This window comes from Ambystoma mexicanum, chromosome 5q, assembly GCF_040938575.1.
Source record: "Ambystoma mexicanum isolate Mex_15411 chromosome 5q, UKY_AmexF1_1, whole genome shotgun sequence".
Classification (NCBI taxonomy): Eukaryota; Metazoa; Chordata; class Amphibia; order Caudata; family Ambystomatidae; genus Ambystoma; species Ambystoma mexicanum.
In genome coordinates this window covers 358,422,216-358,444,915 of record NC_090933.1, presented here as the reverse complement: position 1 = coordinate 358,444,915, position 22,700 = coordinate 358,422,216, and the positions used below count along the sequence as shown (strand labels likewise).

Here is a 22,700-nt window from a genome sequence, read left to right as displayed (position 1 = left end):
TTGCAGTACCGAAATGGGACATTTCACCTTTAGTTGTTCACTCTTTTTCACACCTTACATGGTGCAGTGGTGAAGTGTCCAGCCTGCAAACCTGTCGACTGAGGTTCCATCCCCAAAGTCGGCTTTAATTCATAAGTTCAAAGAAGACCTTAAATGTCTTCAAAGAAGACATTAAATGTTTCTCATTTTAGGTGGGGGGACTGAGTCCACCCTCTGAAAAAAAAGTGGGGGGACTCCGTCCACCCGCGTGTACCCTCAACTTGAGCCCTGCCCCGAATAGAAGCTCAGGGTTACAACCAAAACGCTAGCTAGCCCCCAGTCCTGACAGTCCTGACATTAGAATAGCCCTGGTTCTTTTCCAGACCTAGCAACACCCCTGTATAAAAGACTATAATGCAAGAATGGACAGAGTTGGATACATCCTGATTTGCATTATCTGGCTAAGAGGTATCCATTGGCAAATTTTGATGTGACATTTCTAACATGGGTAAAAGTGTAAACAATGGTTGCTAGGACTGCAGGGGAAACTAATGAGCCAAAGTATCCAGTTACAGCTTATCAATGCGTTCGGAAGGTGAACCTGGCATTTAAAAGACCCTATGGTGCCTCTAGTCTGCATGTTAGAGCTGGGGCATGCGCAGTTTATTCTGTACAGTCCACTTTATTGGAATCTCATTTTCTGGTTATGACGACTTAAGAAGGAGCTGATTAGATACATATTGAAATGCATACCACATATCCGGAAACTCCTGAAAACTTGGCTCTTCAATTAGACTGACAATCGTGATGCATATAATCTGTACTGCAATGTAATAGCACTTTGTGCCCTTGGGTTTAGCACGCTTTATAAGTGTAAAAATAAATAAAGAAAGAAATGGTATCCCCTTCTTGAAATCATGGAGCAGCAACCTTGATTCTTGTCAGACATCATGAGTGACCAGTTATGTCTGTCAGCCTGTGCTGCTGGGGTTGGCGATAGCTGGTCGTTGACACCTTTTCTCTGGAAGTGGACTCAGAAGACAGATGTCTGTGTTTTTCAAGTTTCTTCAATCACAGGGTGCATACCGAAGAGGAAACCGTAAGAACAGAGGTGCCGTTATATGTTGTGACCAAGTCAATTATCGTCCTTTATCGCAAGGCCCAGAGATATATTTGCAGCGCGGGAAAGCTGGGCTACCATGGCCTGAGAGCTAGAGCTGTGAGCTGCTCGGTCATGGTAAAGGGTAGGAGCGGCCAAGCCACCCTCCCTCAACAGGACCTTCCTCTGACTTAAGTGATGTGATCTCCAATCCAGAGGAGCAAGCCACCCCTGTGGCTTCTGAATGCCACCCTGTCCCCAGTGCCTATGCGAAGGTCTGTGACACCACAAAGCCTGTAGGCTTTGGCAGTGGTGGCGATTCACACTTTTCAGGAGGTCTTCATCTGGTGTTAGAACCTATATGTGCTGGCAACGGCCAGGGTGGCTCGGGCCACCGTTCCTGTGAGCACTGCAGTTCAGACACATCTCTCATGGAAAACTGCCCTCTACAAGAGAAAAATCAATGGAGAAGGAGTTTGTGACAACCGCACACCGTATCACGCTCGTGGAACTGGGAAGCTGGTGCACCGCAGAGAAGAACTTACCTGACTCCAGTGGAAGGGGGGGAGACATTGCGGGAGAACACAGAGAGGAGAAGAGTACAACCCAAAAGAGGACTGGCAACAAGGAGCGACGGCAAACACCTGCGAGGTTCAACACAGAGCTTCTGGTGAGGTGGGACTTCTGCATGGAGTAAAGATGGTTGCTAAGCCGTATATCACTTCAGGAGGCCCTGGACCTGCAGCTGGAGTGGCACACAAGATTGTTAGAACATGTGACCAAGCTGGATTCCCTGTACAAAGGCGTGCAATTCAAAACCAATCAGAATTAGGAGCAGAAGGAGAAGGAATAGAGAAGACCTACACAAGTCTGGCCCTGAAGGGTGTAGGGTGCAGCCAAAGCAGGACAGAGAAGCACAGAAGCAGTTGGACTAGAGGCAGCAGAGGGGCCAGCAGCAGAGGCAGCAGCTACAGCCCAGAGCGTCTGAAGGGGGTGCTGGGAGTAAGGAAGAAGTAGGCTCTTGAAGTTCCGAAGCCCTGAAGAAGCTGACGTTGCAGCTGTGGTCTAGTCTGGGAAAGGGTCTCTAGACATGGTCCTCTTTGTTTGCTGTGAATCTGCCAATGTGAAGGGCATTAAAACACGTAACCTAAAGAGACATGGCAAGATAGCTCTCATAGTGGAAAGGGAACTGTATCTCTAATCTGTGAAAGAGTGAGAGAAAGATGTGAAGGGCACCACCACGTCCCTTAGCTTAAAGAGAAAGGGGCATGACAACCCTCATAGTGAGATGGGCATTTTAGCCTTGAAGAGAAATAGGGTGGGAGAACCCTTGGTGAGGCGTATAAGCACCCTAACCCTCCACTGTGAAGTGGGGCACAATAACCATGGATCAGGAAGCAGTGTCTGGCGGAGTCGCCCAAGGCTCCATCCTCTCACCAATCATTTTTAACCATTATATGGAGCAGAGCAATGCAAGTGGTTCAGATTGATTCAAAACCTTCACCCATCAATTGTTGGTTTCAGATTGTCTCCCTATGTGAGAGAGGGTATGCCCAGACGTGGGTCGCTTGCTCGCTGCGCCATAGGAAACAAGCTGCGTCTAACTGAGGAGGCCCAACAAGGGTGAAACATGTCTGGGGTTGCTTGTGTTTCTGTGCAGAGGGGACCTTGCCTAGCCATTGGTGGCAGTACCTGACTGATTTGCATATGGCTGGACCCTTTTTGCAATGGGGCAGACAGGTTAAAAAATGGTGGTGTGGAAGGTTGCCCAGAGCAATGGCAGTGGTTCAGATTGATTCAAAACCTTCCACCCGTACATTTTTGGTTTCAATATGGAGCCTTTGGGTACTCTCCTTTAAAGATCCCAATGTAGCCATTAACCATTGCGCGGACGATGATCAGTTTTACATGATAGTCAATAGCACACAGGACATCATTCGTCTCTGCGATTACCTAGCCATTGTCCAGTCCTGGATGCCAACTGCCTACCTCAAACTGAGCCCATCCGAGACTCAAGTCGTCCGCATCAGTCCACCTGCTAGAAAACTCATTGATCAAATCAGTGATGTGGCGCAGAGGGAATTGGTCCACAACTCTCGGACTCGACAAGGTCCTTGGGCTTCACCATTAACAGGGGCTTGTCCTTGCAGTAACACATGGCCAGCAAGGCCCAAGCAGCCTGGCTCTGACTCTCCACCCTTTGCAGAATTGTACCCTTTGTCCTGTGCAGGAATTCCACAACATAGTGCGGGCCCTTATGATCTCGTTCACAGCTGCTCACTTGGCTCCCTTAAAGGCGTCTACCACGCTGCTGCACGTCTTGTTGCAGGTGGATGGATATTTGACCAAATCTCCCCCATCCTATGTGAACTATGCTGGCTTCCTCTCCAGGCTAGGATACTGTTCAGGACTGCATGTATCATTTACAAAGCTGTCACAAGTAGCACACCAGCATACCTGCCAGCTAAATTCCACATATCTGGGTTGGGGGGATGGGTGAGTTCCTCGCACTGCAAATCGAACAACCGGCTTGAATCACAATTCGTCCCCAAAAGAAAGGACCCACAAACTATCCTTCTCTTGTCATACACCCACCCTCTGGATCTCCATCCCGGTGTTGGTTCGGAATGCCCATACAATTCTCCAATTTCGCAAAATCTCTCAAAACATGGCTTTTTCAGCAACACCCAACCAAGGTCTAATTCCAATGGACGCACATACCGATGCTCAGACCTCAACTCACAGTACTGCGCTCCTGTTAAAAGATGCCAGCCCAAATGCTAGGTCCATGCTGTAAACAATCAAATAAATAAATAAAAAAATGTGTCAGACATCATCCCTCTTGTGTGGACTGCAAATAGTGAGCAGTGTACTCTAGCCCTGTGAAGAGTACACCTCCAAAGAAGTTGCTAGGAGCTATACCAGTGAGACTGTTAGCTGAATCCAGGAACGGCTAGACGTTATATCCTTGACACTGTGAGTTTGAATTCATGAAGCAGCTAGGTTCTATATTCGTACACCTGTGCTGTGATTTAGAGAATTTGCGTGAGGCCAGAATCCCCACGATAGGCAAAACCCTGACACTTTTTGTGTCTGACCCATCGTGACACTGCTGAGCTAGATCAGTCCCTAGAAGGGAATCCTTATTTTGTGGTGGATAACCCACTGCCCCTCTATGCATTTATCTCAACCACCTCCAATTTGTAAAACAATACAAGTTTAACTTTAAGTTTCTTGGGTCACATAGTTAGTTATCTGATCTGTTTCAATGCTAATGGCAGATTACATACAGAAACATAATCCCATTATAAAAAAATCTAAGTCCAAATAAAAAAGACTCAATATACAGGTATACAGAAAGGTCCAATCAGTATACCTGACAGCTAGCCCATAATGCCTCAGACTGCTCTATGTGTCACTGGCCCAGAGAAAAATCTTTTTCTAAAAATAGGTGAGGAGAGATATATAGAGGAGTACTTGATTGCATCACAATTTACTGGTTCAAACTTGTTTTTGCACACAATTTGAGGAGTCTTACAACAAAGATAGAAGTCTGCCTCTGGCCAGGGTCAATCGTATCTGGTTTCTTTACAATGGAGGTCTCTGGGAGTTAATCCGCGGAGAATGGGAATTAACAGAGGTCATTCTAATGGTTCCCCACTGCACAGAATCAATGGTGATCTAAAGGTCCCTACACTTATCGAAGGCCTCTCTAGCGGCTCAGATCTCATTGTATTTTTCAAGATACCTTTGAGACTTGGCTGTACTCCAGATTAGATACCAGCCTGAATTTCGTCAGCTTCCTTCATTTTCTGGCCTTTCCTAGACTCTACAGACAATCTAGTCAAGCAAGCAGCTTTGATGAGAGGAAAAGAAGCATTGTTTAAAAATACTCTGATTATGGGGGGTCCCAACAGGAGAGAAAAAGAGTACTTCGTACTCCAAAATGTTTCATGTGAAGAAAACCTCTGGGGATTTCAGTTGCATCCTCGATTTGCAGAAGCAAAACAAGTATCTACCTTCAGGATGCTGACACTGCAACAATTCATTATGTTGTGACCCCTGGTGACTTTCTGCCATCTGTCAATCTTTAAGAAACATAACCTCCATTGCCAGCTCCGGCCACTCCCACTTGACCTTACAATGGATTCAAAAGGTTTGAGCAAGTTAGTGGCCTTGGTGATGGCACCTCTGCATACAGAAGAATGGCAGGTCTTTCTGTACCTAGACGGCTTGCTCATCCAATCACCCAGTTTTCTACATACACAGCTGAAGTAGGTTCCTTATTGCAGGAGTTTGTTTATCAGGCGCTCCAAGAACCATCCAATCCCATTAAATAAATGCAGTTTATTGAAGCAGAATTTCACATGGAATCAGGAGTATTCTGTCTTCCAGCCGAGAGAGCATTCAAAGCCAGACAGCATTTAAAAATCATCTGGTACAACTGAACTTAGGGCACTTTAGGAAAGTGCATGCAATGGATGGGTTCACAGAATAACTCTGAGTCCAAATAACCAAACCAACTCAGGAAGATGGCAAAGATACTGTTTTATTAACAATTATCTAAAACAGGGTGCTACAATGAACATCAACAGACGTTCACTCAATTTTCTCTCAGCGACCTTTTCACAAAACATGGACTTTATACTAAACATACGTCAGAGGTAACGTAATACTACTTGGCAAATAATAGACAACCTACCAGGGATTTTGATAGGCTTAAGTGGAACATATAAGTATTCATTACATAGGACCTAGGATTGTGATTGGCTGCCCAATGTCAGGTGGACAATACATGCCTACCTCTAAAACGTGTCAACTGTAAAACCATTAAGTACACAGTTTTCAATTGGTCTTCAAACTATGAGGTCCTTCATTATACAGACCTCTACAATTGGTTGGCACGCTTGTGCCATGTCTGGAACATTCGGTTCACTTAGCAGCACGTAAGCCCAGACCCAGGTGCAAGGAGGTGGGCCTGAATCTGCTCCCCACCCAATTAGCCCAACATCTCTCATCACCCAAGCCTTCTGCCATGAAGATTGTCTTTGTACTTGTCCTTGCAAAGTATCCTTGTCTCTGAGAATACATTGGAGTGCGAGCACTCACTATCTTTGTTCTAGGACTCCAAGTTTGACTCTATTTTCATCCTTGGCTCACGTGACAGGAGACCACGATTTGGTCCATTTTGCAGGTTTTTAAATGTCTTAAATGAATAAAACGTGCCACCCTTGGTGTTCTTTCTTTGCACCTTAACAAGAGATGATTCATCCTTCGAATGTTCACTATTTTAAAGAATATATATATATATATATATATATGTATATATGTTATCATATGATATTTTATTTGTATTGTGCTCATACACAAGTGTTTCAGGGCGCGAAACACTTGTGTATGAGTATAGATAACCGACTTTGGCTGCTTCAGTTTTGATACAAGGCCAGACTGCCTTGCCATGCAGCTCCACAATTCCAGCTTATTCTTGCTGCAACATAATTCTCGCCTTTTCTCTTAATGGGTCGTGACTTACTAAATTCATGACACTGATGTCCAGCTCCTATACAATGGGGGCTCTGCCTGCCTTCTATTCACTACGTATAACCTGCTTCTATGATGACTTAATCTATCTTGCATTTCAGCGTCTGGTCACTTATTGAACGGTTGATTCTCTGCAGCACCTCATGCACTTATAATCTTCTTTTTTGTATTTTAAAGTTTACTTGACCCTTTAATTCGTCATAAGTTTCTGCAAGATCCATGCATCCTCTTCAGCCAATATCCCGTGATGTCGCACATGTCTTGTCTGATGTCACTAGCTTCTCTTTTTGCTCTTTTTCATATTCCTTCAGGGAGTTCCTCCCTCAGATTGTCGTCTCTTCAGGGAAACATTCGATAGGGTTGTCTCAATGTGTATCTTCTTTCGAATATACACTGCGATATTGGCACAACTGCTGGTGTCAAACATGGCACGAACTCAGACTTCCAACATATAGGAGGTAGGGGGGTGGGATTTCTTGCAGAGGCATTTAACTGCTCCTCTAGAACTCGTAGGGGCCAACTCATCACAGCAGTTTCCCCTGCATTTTCCACAGCATTTTTATGCGGGACAAGCACTCCATACCACACTTCCATGCCCCCGTTCCTTCTCCAACCCCCAACTACGCTTAGATAAAAAATATACCCTAACTCTGCCTCCCTTAAATACAGTGGAAGAATGCAGCAAAACAGCTGGGATGAATTGGCCCACTTCGAGTGGGCTGGGACCATTTAGAAATCCTGTTGAGGCAGCAGTGGTGGTCAGCTTGCCAATGGTGGGCGGTGTAGAGGGATAGGGCAGACTGCACAATGGTGGCTTCCTTTGCTTGATTTCAAATCATGCCTTTTTTTGGCCAGACCCTGTATTATGGGTCCCAGTCATCATAGGCCTACAGTACGATTTTGATAACTTAAATGATAAGGGCAACCCTCTTTTGGGGAGGAGCACAGAACATATGCAGAAAAGTATCAATCTCCATTCTCCAGATTGGATCATTCTAGCAATCAAGGCCAGCCTGTCAGGGTGGGGGACACCGTTAACAATCAAGCAGCTCTGGGATGATGGTCCCTTGTGGAAGCAAAAAAACTCACTAAATTGGAGAGAATTAGTGGCAGTGCTAAAGGGAGTCCTTGTATTGTATCTATTGACTAATAGGGATGCCATTTGTACATTGAACGCAATGCAAAATTCAGAGGCAGTCTCTGGTTAGAGTGCCTTTACAAGAGGGTGAGGATGTCTGAGTGAGACTGAACCAGTTGATGAAGGGGTAGCCTGGAGTGGCATAGACCATACACATAGACCATGGACAGACGTAAATAGAAGGGATATAGGGCCATTACAGGTGATCCACATACTTGTTTACACTCAGTACTTGCATGTTGGATGTTCTTAAGAGGGACAGGATATGATCCATTTGTGGGGGCCAATGACGGAATGGGAGGTGCCCTTCCATTTTTAATAACTGCATTCTAAGTCTTGTCATGAACATAACTTGTGATGGCCTGGCTTTAATCTTCTTGGGGAGAGCATTTCAGAGGAGGGTGTCATCTAGCAATAAGGAGTGAGGCAGAGGGCTGCAAGAGATAAAAAGATATAGGAGAGTATAAGATCACAGAGATTGAAGGACAAAATAGGGAGAACATCAGTCATTTATGTGTGGGATGGGGGAGACCTTGAATATATTTGCAGATGAGAAGTAGCAACTTAAAAAAAGAGCACATGTTCATGGAGCACTAGCCAGTGTGGTGTTGATGTGCAGATGTGGGGGAAGATTTTGGTAAGTTGTAGAGTATGTAAGTAGTGAACGTGAGAAGCTTGCTATGGGGCGGGAACTAGTAGAGGGGACAACCAAGTAGTAGGCTTGAACAGTAGTCAGGTTTTTTGAGGTCAGGTGTACAGATTAGAATTTTGATGATTGGAGGGTTATATGGGGCATATTTTCTTTATTTTTTTCTTTTTTAAAATCTTTTCATCAGAATATAATACAGTAAATGCAGCACATTCAAGGATGTCATATGTCATTAGTGTAGTATAAACATATAACCATAACAGCTGGGCAAATATGCATCTCAAATACACCTTTATGCATAGGATCTATCAACATCATAGGGACACATACATTAAATGGACCATAGCAGGGGAGGGCACATGAGGAACAGACACCATATAACAAAGTTTTGTCATCTCATACACTCCAGGATGACCAGACTGCTTACTGATTCACACATCATAAAATGTCAATATATAAGGATTGCCTTTGCCTCAAGGGGGTCTATCGTCAGACCAACAGAACATCAGTTGAAAAAGGGCTTTCCGTGCTTCCAAATTTATCATAGGTTCTCTTAGACCTCTTTTTAAGGCCCTGTACCATTCCACTGATTTGGCCGTGGACCATTTCTCCATGTCATCATGCCACACTTTATAAAGTTGGTCAGTGTCTGATTTCCACGACATGGCAAGCCTCCTTTTAGCTAATATACAAGCTAGGTCCATGAGTTTCACCATGTGTCTAACCTTCTCTGGGTGGGGATAAATGCCAAGCAAGCACTCACTTGGAGTCCAACTGTATCCACTTACGCCACTCTCCTCCATTGTCTGTCTTATCTGTTGCCAAAATGTTTGGACAACCAGACACAGCAAAAACATGTGTAGGAAATCTGAAGGTTCATTGCCATACCATGGGCAGTTCGGGGATGCAGTGAATGGAAACAACTCCCTTGATTGTTAGGCCACCGCACATTTCTCTTACCTTGCGGTTTGTATGGCTGCGTGAGGTCTCCTTCCTCGCTGGTGCCGGTCTGCTGTGTGAGCTGCAGGCCGTCATCACGGGTTTGTTTATGTTTGTATTGGTGCGTCGCGCTTATGTGTACGTTCGTATCAGTGCGTTATCAGGCAAGAGATCATTGCCTACGGCGCCATCTTGGAAGGCCTCATGTGTGAGTATTGGTTACTCTGTTTGGTCAAGACATGGCTATGGTGGAGGCACCCATGGGGCAAAACACTCTGGAAATAACTTGAACCCAATGTAATGTCAGACAACACAAAGGTTTGTTAAGAAATTATTACAAATCATAATTATAAATAAAGTCGCTCCAAATGGGGAAACAATTTCATTAGGTCTAGATAGTGCTTGCCTACTTAATCACATCAAGAGATTATTTGAGTGATTATTTCAGAGATTATTTGGCCCGGTCTCAATGGCTAGGTCATTCTTCATATTACATAGTTTGTAGATGCTTTGTATTCATCTAGACCGCTTATCATATTCGGGTGGTTAATCCAGGTGATGAGCCCACATTCTCTTCATAAGGTGGCGAGGGTTTGCCATCTCGTTGGTTCATTCAGGCCCCTGGTGTCTGATCTCAGCTGGAAAATCCATAATTGTTCCCGACTGTACAGTAAATTATGGAGGTTTCCTCCCCTTGTAGGGGTGGGCAGTTTTTCAATGATGCTCCAGCTGAAATCAGTCAGACCATGTTATTTTTGCACAAAAAGCTCTACCATTGGTGCAGTTTGTTTTTTTGTGCAGATGCATGAGTGGTGGGGTCCGCTAATCTAGTAGTGCTGTAGATCTGGCCCTGAAGAAAGTGGTAAAACTCAAATACACGACTGAAACAGGTAGGCCGAATTCGACCTGTGATACAAAGGGAACAACCAGCAATATGGAAAAGGTTGTTAGCTTGTTCCTTTCATGAGCAACAGGAAAGGATGGAATTTACTCTGCAAACACTATAAGAAAGAATCTAAAAATCTAAGATTCTGGCATAGTGTGTGGGGCAGAAAACCGAGATATCTCAGTCCTTTGTTACTGTGATTTCATGGTAAACACATTAAAATTGTTACCAATTTTAGTAGAGTTCTTAAATATTTGCTGTACAAAGAAAACAAATAAAGTTGAAGCTATTTCATTTGTTTAACAGACGACACATGTTGCATTCAGCCTGACATGTGCTTCTTAAGTACATTTTAACATTTGTGGAAAAATAAGTGATAGGGCAAGCATCTTGATCTATCCCCTCACCCTAGATAAGCGGACCATCAGCGCAACCTAGGGGTAGCTAATACATGAGGTTTTAGTTTAGTTTGGCAAAAGGGCAAGATAGGCAGGACTAATACACCTGGTAAATATATTAACTATGAAGAATATAGTACCAGAGACTTGAGTTTGTGATAACTAACAATGGGGAAGTCTCCATGTGTGAGACCCTATGCGGTCCAATAAGTGTGTTTTTGGTCCATCTCAAAGTACACCTGAAACATATTATCACAGGATGGACGATTGCGAACGAGCAAGTAGTAAGTATGTTCGGGCGCCTTCTAGAGGTTAACCTAGAAGCGCCTAGATACCTCTGGGTTTTGTGCGCTATATAAATGTTCAAATAAATAAATAAATAAAACCCAGTTTCACCTCTTTTTTACAAAAGGGCAATCAAGTTTGGCAGTGACCAGAAGTCAGTGCTGTTGTTTGGCTGGCCTGACACTTGCGTAAAATAAGTGGGTTGTATTTAACCTTTTCCCATCTGATGACGCTTTTTGGCTGTCTCCGGTGAAGCCAACTATTACATGGGGAAAGTCAGAAAAGACACTCCACTGCAATAGGGTGACTGCAGTGTCCTTCTGTTGGTGGTGCAGTGTTTATGCAAATGGCATATTTTCTAACCCGGTAACCCACCTAGTCCAATTTGTCTCAGCTCTTATTTGGTGAGGGGTGCCACGCCTTGCATTGACCTTACTTATCTCCTTAAAGAAAAAGCAACCCACCCATAAATAGGCTGACCATTCTTACAGACTTCCTGGGCTAGATTCGCAAACACCACTGCAAATTATAACAATGAGCTGTGGATGCGCTTTATTAAATTTGCACTAGCATGATAAATGTGCAGGTCACCTTATTCTCAGAGGAGACGTGATCATTTCCGGGGGGGGGGGCTGTGTGGCAGCACAACAGATTCACAGCAAGACAGGATGCACCCAATGGACAAAGGGCAACTGAATGCGCGCATCAGAGACACCACAAGGAGCGCACAGGACTTGTGACATGGCGTCCTCCGGAAACCTTACACAATGGAGACAGTTACATACCAGATTTTCGTCACACAGTTCCCTGAACTGATGGAATTTCTGGGACATGAGGAGCTGGGCACAGCCCACAGCACTGCGGATCTTCCCTAGAACTGGAAGAAAGACACACAAGAGAAAGACATGGTTATAGAAGCTCTCTTCAAACCTCAGTTCAGATACATCTCTGGACATTGTTATGGTTACGAATGATGGATGGCCACATGGAGGTCAGGTTTGAACTGTGACATCAAATAGGCTTGGGCAACATTAAGAAAGTGGCCCAACACCAGAAATGGCAATTCTGTTTGAACACTGCCCAAGCCGGCAATTGTGGTTAAATAGTGCATTTTAAAGCTCATTCGGTCAATAACACAGGCCAAACACTGTGGTGCACATTGTACTAACACATCAGACTGGCCCAGTTTGCCCAATAAAACCGTCCCACACTAGATTTTGGGCTGGCCCATTGGGCAATGTCATATTGCATAGGGACGTGCGAGCTCATTGATGTCCACACCTTCACAGTGCCTGCCTGGCTCAAAAGCACACTGATGCTGTGACATGTGGATATTTAGCGCTCTTCAAAACACCTCAAAATATGCACAAGAACTCAAGCAAGTCAGGCAAATGAAAAGAGAGCTATATCTACACCTACATGTCATTTCTGTAGTAATATTTTCATTTACACTTGAGGGACGTTTTATTAGCCTTATCAGTCTGTCTATTCATAACTTATTGTTCTCTAACACAAGTTACATCATAGAAACAATACGTCTTTAAAAAAAAAACAATTTCCTCTTCTGTTTTGAAAACGACAAACTATAAATGAAAAAGACAGGGGGCGTCATCACGAGTTGGTCTGTAGCCCTTAAATGCACCAGTAATGGTATTACCGCCGTATTTAAGGGCTGGCCCAATCACGTGTTGGGCGCTAAATGGGCTATTTTACCTCCAGCTTTTTTCTGGAGGTGAAAATCCCACTTACTGCCTCATCACGAGTTTGGCGGTAACCCTTAAATGCAGCGGTAATACTATTACTGCTGCATTTAAGGGTCCGCCAAATCATGGGTGTGGAAGGATTTACCCCCAGCTCTGAGCTGGGGTCAAATCTGCATCGATTTAGCCGATTTTTGACACTATTACCAATGCGCGAATACTGTCGGCGGTAGTAGCACCAAAAATTCCTCATTGACCCCAATGGCGAATGGGGGATTCCTGAATGGGCCCAATGGGGAATGGGGACCTACCGTTCCGCCAAACCTGTGATCCGGCACTTATAGTGCCGGGGTGTTTGGCGGTAACACTTATAGCCCCAGCGGTAATACAGCCGGGGATACCGCCCAACTCATGATGAGGCCCTACTGGAATCGCTGCAACTGAAGTGAAAATGAGATTGTCATTGGATGCTAGAGAAAACTGAAAATGATTGGAAGTAAATGTGTTACTTTTCATTAGAGTTTGATGTGAATTTGTGCTCTTTTTAACAGTTAAAAAGATACCTAGAGACATCTGAACAAAAATATTAAGCTAACAGTGGCATTCAATTTGTTAAGGATTTCTTTATCATCACCCAAAACTTACCTGTACTATTAACCGCAGGAATGACATTATTCGGACACACTTGCAATCAAATACTAAACCAAACAGATAAGTATACAAATCACATCAACAAAGAGTATGATTGTCGTTGTATTATTCCAGTCAGGATAGGGAAAGTAATGTATGGATTAAAAATCTCCTGGGTTTTACAACTGTGCTTCTAAGACTTAAAGAGACTCCTCATAAACAAGCAGCATGATAAGTGCACCTGCGTGTAGTCATTATTTGAATCAAACATTCAAACATGTGTGTGAGCCAACAAACATACACCATCGAAATAAAGTAGGTGGTTTAAAAATTGGAGTATATTTTGTGAGGACTCAGATTAATTTTCTTGAGTAATGGCACACATTTCAGTAGCAAACTGGAGCTGGGTGGGGCTTTCACATTCAACGGTGCCGTTGTTCTTCTCACACTTAACTTGGGGAACACATTAACTCCGCCGCTCCTCTTGCGAGGCACTTCAGTGCCTCTTACTTTGTTTTCAGTATAGCATTAATTGGGGCCTACGTGTCCTCATAAAGTGCTGATGTGACGTTGGCGGGGCCTGACATGGAGTCGAAGGGAGGGAAGAACGGCTTTGTGGCAGGAAGGCAACCCCCCCCCCCCACATGCTGCTTTTGAGTCCATCAGAAATAGTTATCATACCTTGCAACCTTTTTAGATCCCTGGGCGGGTGATTACAGCAGATTTAACTTTGGGCAGGTGAGAGCCCATTGAAGGTAACATGGCGGGTGACAATCTCCAAAAGCCTGTAAGTGGAGAGCTAGGAGTTATTCAGGGTGAGCTGGTGCCGGTGGGGCGTTCGCTTCCGGAAGGCCCTGGGCGACCGTCCATGCTTGGAGACAACCTGAGTGCAGTGTAAAACGCTGTTTAGGCAACCAGAGCAAAATGATAGTCCAGCTCTTTAAACCACCCTCAGAGTGGAATAAAGCAACCAACAGAATTTAAGTGGCTTAGATTTCCAGTTTATAATAAAAGCAGAACCATTCAGCAATGTCACTTATTGCACATTTGCCAGATTTGAGCAGTGGGTTTGCACAGACGCCCGCTCATCATCCCTAGCTCTCCCAAAGGCACATATTCTCCAGAATTGTAAACCCTAGGGGAGTCATGCCCCAGCTGGACGAATACTGTGCATGGGCCAGAGTGAGCTAGACACTGTTGCTAGTATCACTAACTTAATGACGCATTTGGCGTCACATTGATTTGATATTACCACCCAGGGGCAGAGGTGGAATCCAATCAGATGGCTAGGAAGGTGGGCAAACCAACAGTAACTGTCCACATTCCATTTTAACCTGCTCCTCCCTCACAGATACACAATTGTTCTAACTAGCCCCCACCCTTTCACTTCCCAGTGGAAATCAGGCCCCTGACACAACCACCAGCTTCCACCCCCCCCCCCCCCCGCTTATCTGTCACCATGGCCTTCTCTACACAGTCTTGCTCGCTACCGGGACCGCACTGAAAAAATAAAGGAACTTACTCGTTTTACCATTTCAAAATGGCAGCCATTTTAGAAGTTTTTCCAAGAAATCTGGCACACGTGATAGGCACACAGCTGGTTTCTTTTAAAAAAAGCCCTTAACAGCTTGGACGCTTACCTTGGGTGCTAATTCTGATAAGCATTGTGCTCAGGGGTGAACAAGGCTGGTAGCAGTCATGACTCCTTGTAAGGACTTCCTTCATACCGTTTCCATTACTATATTGAGGCCCCCTGATATTGTGCTGCTCTGAAGTCTACTGAATTACAGTAGACGAACAAGTTGGAGAGCCAGCAAAAACACAGCACTTTCTCTAATTGAAAAGAGTGGTCTAATAAGGGTGGAATGGTCCAAAGGCGGGTTACCAGAAAGCTGTAAGTGGAATAATGAGTCCACAGACTTTGCGTAACCTGTAGGTCACATGTTCCAATAAGAGTGGAACCACTCAGCCTCTCTTTCTACTGGGGCTAGTGAAAGGAACACCATTGATTTGGGTGACAGTATCATTTTTATTTAGATTGCTATGAGCCCAATTTGTGAAAAGGTTTGTAAGACCACTCAGAGTGTTAAGTATGCGGAGAAGAGTTTTCAAATTCTTGGCACCTTGTCTACCTGACAAGCAGGCAAGATTAGAAAAGAAGAAACACCCTATTGAGTCGACAAGTTGCGATCTCAAAAGGTAACTGAACATGATTAAACTAAGATGCCTACATGAAAAATAAATTGCTTGTACAAATCCTGAGGCCTGAAGTACATGATCACATGCTTTTTGGCAAGTACAGATAAGTGACCTTTGGTCCTGAAGAAAGTGGTGTAAGAAATCAGAGACTACTGAAACCGGTCGGCCTTTCGATTGGATGCTCATATATCGAATTGAATACCTAGGCTAATTATTTTGGTTTTATATGTATAGAGCGGATGAGAAGGGAGCATTCAAATATTAGATAATAACTCCCCTCCGTACTCACCTATTCAGCCTTAATGTACCAGATGTTTAACTTGAAAACCCATTTCTCACCTAGATTGTGTCAGTTCTCTGCCTCCTATCCCTCTCCTTAGATAGGTGGCACATCAGCGTACCCTAGGGAATTACACACTACCAGGGATAGCTACCATCACTTGAAGGAATAGAATAGTGCTTATCATATTATACAAAATTAACTTTTGATATAAGTTAGACATTTGATATGGACCGAGTATTTCAGTGTGAGTGATTACTTGACCCGAGTCAGGTTGAAGCACATTATGCAGAGGAGGAAGAATGGCCTGTGTTGGAGGGGGTGTGGAGGTGAGGGGACAACATGCATATCTGGTGGAGATACCCTAAGGTTTTGAGGTACTGGGACGAAGTGGTGTACACAATCAACCCCAGATCAGTGGGCAATTATTCCATTTGGACCCCATGGTGTGTCCAGGGCTACACACAGTCTTCCCATAGCGTGAATGGCCACATTCTGCGTGTTATGCTCATGATGAGCGAGGCTGTGATTGAGGCATATCGGAAGAAGGAGAGGCTCTCGGTGGAGGTGGGCACATATGTGTGACTCTTGATTATCAAGAAGGTGTCATTTTCCATGCAAGATAGGGGGCAGGTCTGACTGCTTTGCGAAGTGGGGGGTGCTTTCTCGCAAGGTCCAACAATGAGGATGCTACCTGTCCGATGAGGTTAAGGGTTCTGGGACTATTAAAGTGCTTATATAGGTGCCCTGTTCGGCCCACGCAACAACGGGCAGATGTACCTGTTACATGTGCTGTTTTTCATTTGTTTATGTTTTGATAGTTACCATATCATTTTGCCATTGTGATGGCGGTAAGTGTTGGAACTGTGTGATTTTTGATGTACTTTATATAAGCTGTATGTGTAATTGTAATTGGTTATATATAACACGCTTAATACCCAGAGGTTTCTAAGCGCAGACACGGGGATCGAACCTGTGTTGCTCTACGTCGTCCTGCTTCCAAGGCGAGCGCGTTGCCCATGAGCTATCCTCCCGAGAGGCGATAATGGTCTGTGTTGATGCTGTTTGGTTTACAAATTCAATAAAAAGATTTAAATACCGATTTGTCAAAAATGGACATAGAGCATGTTATTATTCACTTTTTCAAGGGGAGCTGAGCCTGGAGCTTTAGGGTTCGCATATTGGTTGATTGAGATCTTTAGAAAATGGAAGTGTATGCAGACTGAATTACCCAGTCATATTCTGTGGTATGCCTCTAGTAGTAGCCCTTGCATCAGATTTTTGTGCATTTAATTGCAAAGTTTAGGTAGCTAGCATTGCCGGGCGAACATGCTTGGGGTTTTAGCCAATTGTTCGAATTTTGGGTGTTTACTGTTTTTTAGAACTTTTTGGGAGATTTGGCCAGGAAAGTGCGAGGTTTTGGGCCTCCCAAGGGTAAAGATGAGGGCCTTTCAGGGGATGGGGAGTTGACCCCATATCCTACCCCACTACCCTACTGTCGTCTGTCAGGCTCCTGCAGGGTGGTGGGCATGCTCAACATTTTTGCTATTTTGAGCAAACTCATGCTGGGAATAGAAAGACATTGGGGTGCTGTGGGGTAGTGAGGGAGGTCACAGGGAGTAATGGGGAAGAGAGATGTATATGGGAGCTTTCAGGAAGTGCAGAGGGTGAGTTTTCAAACTCAAAACGGATCTATAGGGTGTGGCTTGCTGACGAAGAAGATGGCATCTTGATAGGGTAGTCCCAGCTCCATCCAGAGTTTTTAGGAAAAATATATGTTCTGAGCTAGAGGAAAATGCAATGAAAGCCCACATTTAATAATCGAATATGAAGGAGAACGGTATGGTCAAGGCACGAAGAGACAAAAGATCGAAAAAAAAGAATCAGCAGAGTCCTAATGCTGTATGGTAGCGCTACAAGAAAATGGTGGTGCGCCATGAATGGGCAGAGAAAACAAGCATTTGATTGCCACTGAAGAGGAACTTCCAGGCTAGCAAGCAGCAGCGGTGACTTCCATGAAAGAGGGTGCAGACTAACACCGGGAGAGCAGTGAGTACGTGTGGTGCCTCTGGAAAGCAGGTCAGTGCATTGGGGGTAATCTGGGCACGCGGTCGGTTCCTACATTCCCTTCGTTCACCCCCCCGGGGATCAGAGAAGCTTGGCCCAGTGACCAGCTGGAGGTAGTCCGCCCTATTAGACAGGAGCAGAGATCTGAGTGCGTGCGAGCATTGGGGTAAAGCTGAGCTCAACACAAGCTTTGGTAAGAAGCAAATATCCCAAGTAAGAAGTGCAGACACATGTGCATCTTACTCTCTCAATAAGGCCAGAGCTGTCAGGCAAAGGCACTGCCACCTAAGAGCATCTAGGAGCACCATACGCATATGCAAGACCCATTTCTGCCTTGCAGCACCTGATCAGCACATCCAGACTTAGACACAGTAGGGTCAACTAGAAAAAAAGGGATCAAGAATTAAGGTGACAAGCTTGCATTTCCCTATGCTCAGGTGGTCAGGTGGCTGGTAGTGTAAATAGCGGAGGTAAATAGTGGCATGTTTTTAGATTGAGTAAGGCTGCACTACTATAACACAAGGAGTAGACACTGCTGCAGATGAGCTGAGCGCGGTGCCGTGTGCTTGGCGTCAAACCCCGGAATAACTGACAGAACAGTACATTGAGGGGGTTCACCGATCGGCAACTGTGCTGGTCACTAATTCATAGACGTGAAGAGTGGTCCTTGGGAGAGCTGAGAAGAGCGCAGAGTGAGGAGCTACCCAGGTCAATGTAGGGAAGGCAGTACAGCCACACAGAGGAGCCACCAATGATCACTGTCCACTCAAGGAGTACCATAATGGATGCAGGAACCATAGAACTTCCACCCCGTGATAGTGAGTGCACAAAGGGACCAACCAAGCACTCTCATCCATATATGCCTCACTTTGCCCCACAAGGGCAACACGAAGCGAAACAGAAAGGATCAGATCAGTTAAAAAATGAAAAAACATACAACAGACCCTATGTCACTGCACAAATCACCCGGGATATGGTTTGAGACACAATCCTGGCCGAAGTCAAAGGCCTTAAACACTTTCTGGAGGCAACCACTAACAAACTGGATGCAATGGAAGGCAAACTAAATGCAACAGAGCTGAAAGCCCTTCAGAAAAAAAGAGAATTTGTAAACTTGAAACCCTCACACCCAAATTGAAAATAATGATAATAAAGTAGAGTAACATCCAAATATGGTGCGAAGACATCGAGAATTGCAGCAGAAGAAACAACATGCAATTATTGGGCCTTCTAGAAGGTGCAGAAAAAGATAACCCGAGAGGATACCTGCAATCACTCTTACCCAGATTACTAGACATGAATCCCAAAATCATACTGAACATCCAATGTGCTCACTGACTCGGTCAAAATAATGCTGTCCCTGGTGAATCCAGACCCAGGCATCTGATTATGTACTTCGTTAAATATACCCAAGCTATGCAGATCCTTGAGCCTGTTCGAAGAAAAAAGAAAATAACATGGATGTTGCATAACATATGCATATCACAAGGCGTGTCAAAGGCAACAGCTGTGAGAAAGAAGCAATTCCTGGACATGAGACCAACAATGAAACAGCTGGGAACAACTAGACTGTTCATTCAGATTCTCATGAGTGCTCTCTATGCTTCCGCGTTGCTTCTTCCTCCCAGTACTGATCTTTAGGACTTCCAGTGAGCCAATTAGGTTCTGCCTCGTCTCAGTACTTAAGTGATACATGTCCCTTGGGGGGGTACATTCTTCCTCGTCCCAGTGCTTCCTATATTAGTGGTATGACAAAGAGATATAGGAACACTAGTGTAAGTGTTGGTGGAAGGGGGGTAGGAAGATGTGTCAGGGATGAGTGGGCCATGGGCCATGTTCTCCCCAGATCATCACTAATCTCATAGGGGGCTTCCCTCCCCCTCCTTGAGATCCACCCGCTGAGTACCACCCGCAGGGGGATTATAAGGTAGCAGCCTCACCTCCCTGGCCTCATGGGAAGGGGCTTCCCTTAGGGGAGAAGTGATGACATCTGGGGGTTTGTCACAATTCATAAAAGGACAGTAAGCCGATGCGAACACTAGACTTATCTGTCCTATTAGCCCTCCCTAACCCTCACTTAGAACCATGATTGATCATGGCGTTAGACGCTGAGAAGGCATTCAATCGACTGGAATGGAAGTTTTTATTCCAGGCACTGAGGTGGCACTGCATTGGCGAGACCTTCATTAATTTTGTCAAATTGCTTTACCACTCCACAAGGGCGTCTAGCTCGATTAACAATACACTCTCCTCCCATTTCCCCGTAGGCAGAGGCCTTAGCCAAGGCTGTCCATTATCACCACTCCTCTATGTCCTCACACTCAAACCTTTACTGGAATCCATTAGGAACAATCAGAGCATTACAGGCATCCAAATCCCACACCATCAATTCGAATTAGCTGCATATGTGGATGATCTCATTCTTTTTCTTTCTAACCCAGACTCTGCCATACGGCGCGCTATGCTACACATAGAGAACTCTAGGGTTACAAGCTAAACAAAGAACAGACAGAACATCTACCGCTATCAATTACATGCATAAAGGGTGACCTAGATCTGGAGTTTTGTTGGAAACAAAGACCACATTACATATCTGAAAATTGAATTCACACCAAATATAGAATCAACCATTTCTAGAATCCAAATCTCCACAATTCAAAAAAGAAAAGATAATTTGAGAAATGGTCCATCTTGTTTCTGACATGGTTGAGTTGTCTGGACCCAATCAAAATGATGATCACGCACGATAACACCATACACTCTTTCAATGATCTCAATCCCATTCAACAACAAATTCTATAAAGAAATCGACTCCCTTATTGTGACATTCATTTGGAAGGGGAAACCCCCGAGAATCTCCATTAAAAAACTAGAGACGAGTAAAAACCAGGTTGGGGTTGAAATTCCCCAACTTCCTCGCCTACCATAAAGCCTTTGTTCTACCCCAAATCACCCAAATCACATATCAACACCCATTAGATAGAGGAGAGAATCCAAGATGGGTTGAATTGGAGGAAGCCCTAGCCTCCCCATTCCCACTGGACTGCAGTCTCATAATGAGAGCAAAGATCCACACACACCATCAAATACTGGCCGCCTCCTCCAACATTCTTAAGCAGTTTTTAAAAAGGCCTGGTACAAACCAAAACAAACGTATTACTCTCCCAGTATGACATAACCCCAAACTATTTACAAGAAAACAATATGTTGGGAAGCATCGATTGAGAAGAAAATATTCTACACTTATCAACCTTCAGATAAAAATAAGGCACTCACATTTGCAGAATGTCAATGCAAATACAGTCAGCCAAAACACGAATTTGGTAATTATTTCAAATTAATCAAAGTAATAAACAAAGTTAGTGCAAATATGATATGATAAGTTATTTATAACGCGCTTAATACCCAGAGGTTTCTAAGCACGGACCCGGGGATCGAACCTGTGTTGCTCCATGTCGTCTTGCCGCTGACATATCCTTCTGAGACAGGAATGATGAAATGATGAATCACCATATGACAATGCCAGGACTTTCAGCTGACAACCACAAATGACCCATGAAAATGTTCCTCTAAAGGAACCTTTGGCTCTGTTTCTCGAAAATGTTCGTTGGAAACTTTTGGGGAAGGTCGTGCACATTAATTAGCAAGGCAAAACTTAATTAATTAATTACAAGACTGGGATTCGAACCTCTGTTGCTCTGCTTTGTTTTGCTTCCAAGACAAATGGGTTGCCCTGAACTCTGTTCCCGGCTTAGAAGTTTGAATGCATGGCCTTTCGGAGGGAGTACAACACATACTTGTATTTCTCTGTGTGGTGTCTCACCATGTGTGATGGCACCTCCCCCACCCCAGGCTGCCTTTTTTATATGTCATGTTTGATCCATTGGTAACAATGCTGCAAATCCACCAGGAATGTTACTGCTTTTAAGGATGACAAGAAGTCGCTATGGTCTGTGCTGGCAATAAATTGGCCAGGAAATGCACGAGAGATGGAATTTAAAACCGCCATTGTTGTTTAGCCACCGCAGTAGCCTGTTAGACATGCTCACGTTCTGTGATGCCCCGCTGAAGCGCCTTGCACTTTGACCTCTTGAGGTCAGCAGAAGCCCAGGGCAATGGAGGAATTTTCCGAGCATGTCAGGGAACAGTAATAAAACAGCGTTCCTTTTGTGGAGCCCTCTGTGCAGGCATGGAGTATGAGAAGTGGCATAGTTGTGGTGTGGCGTGCATTCCTCGCAGGTTGAATCACCGGACCTCGCACATGTGGCTATTTTTGCGGAGGCAGCGATGTCTTTCAATACACAAACTTGCCGCCTACAGGGTTTATTTTTGCTCTGCCTCTCTTGGAGCTCACCTTGCTGAATACGTAATGATGCGGAGTGGGAAAATGTCCCTCTTTTGGACCCAACATCTGTATAAAGGGTGCAGGAGCGCAGTAGTGCTTATCTGCGTCTAAGCGTCAGTATTTTTAAGTTTTATTTGCATTTTTAAAGCCATGGGGGTATGATTAAACAAGCCCTAAGCACTTCAGCTGTGCCCCATAATTTTAACTCATACAATAATTATTCAAATCTGTTGTATGAGTTGTTCTTGCTGCCACGCTTTTGCCATTTCACAGAATTTTAGATGATAGCTGTTATTAAAATGGGTAACTAACCCATTTTGTTGTAGCTCAAATGAAAATAACAGATTGGATGTGCAATTCACCCTCTGTCATTCGGCCTGGGGTGTGCTACTCTAGTGTGGGACGCCAACATGCTCACTAAATGGGTGGAATTTCACCCAACGGGACATTCCTAAAACTAAGATCAATAAGTGCGAGTTCGGCACAGGAGTTTCAATCTAGCATTAGTCCAGCAGCTGGAGAGCGGCGATTATTACAGGGCTGACAACTATTAGCAGTGAATTCG

The 22,700-nt window shown here is 44.5% G+C and overlaps 1 protein-coding gene across 8 annotated transcripts in view; it reads right to left on the bottom strand.

Moving 5' to 3' along the window:
• The window catches only part of DLGAP1 (DLG associated protein 1), a 2,039,252-nt gene that overhangs the window by 40,068 nt on the left and 1,976,484 nt on the right, over positions 1-22,700 (bottom strand). For all 8 annotated transcript variants that reach the window (XM_069620841.1, XM_069620846.1, XM_069620840.1 and 5 more), the window contains one exon: positions 11,700-11,791. In XM_069620841.1, the coding sequence (XP_069476942.1) occupies positions 11,700-11,791 (92 nt within the window). The remainder of the gene's footprint in view (positions 1-11,699; positions 11,792-22,700) is intronic.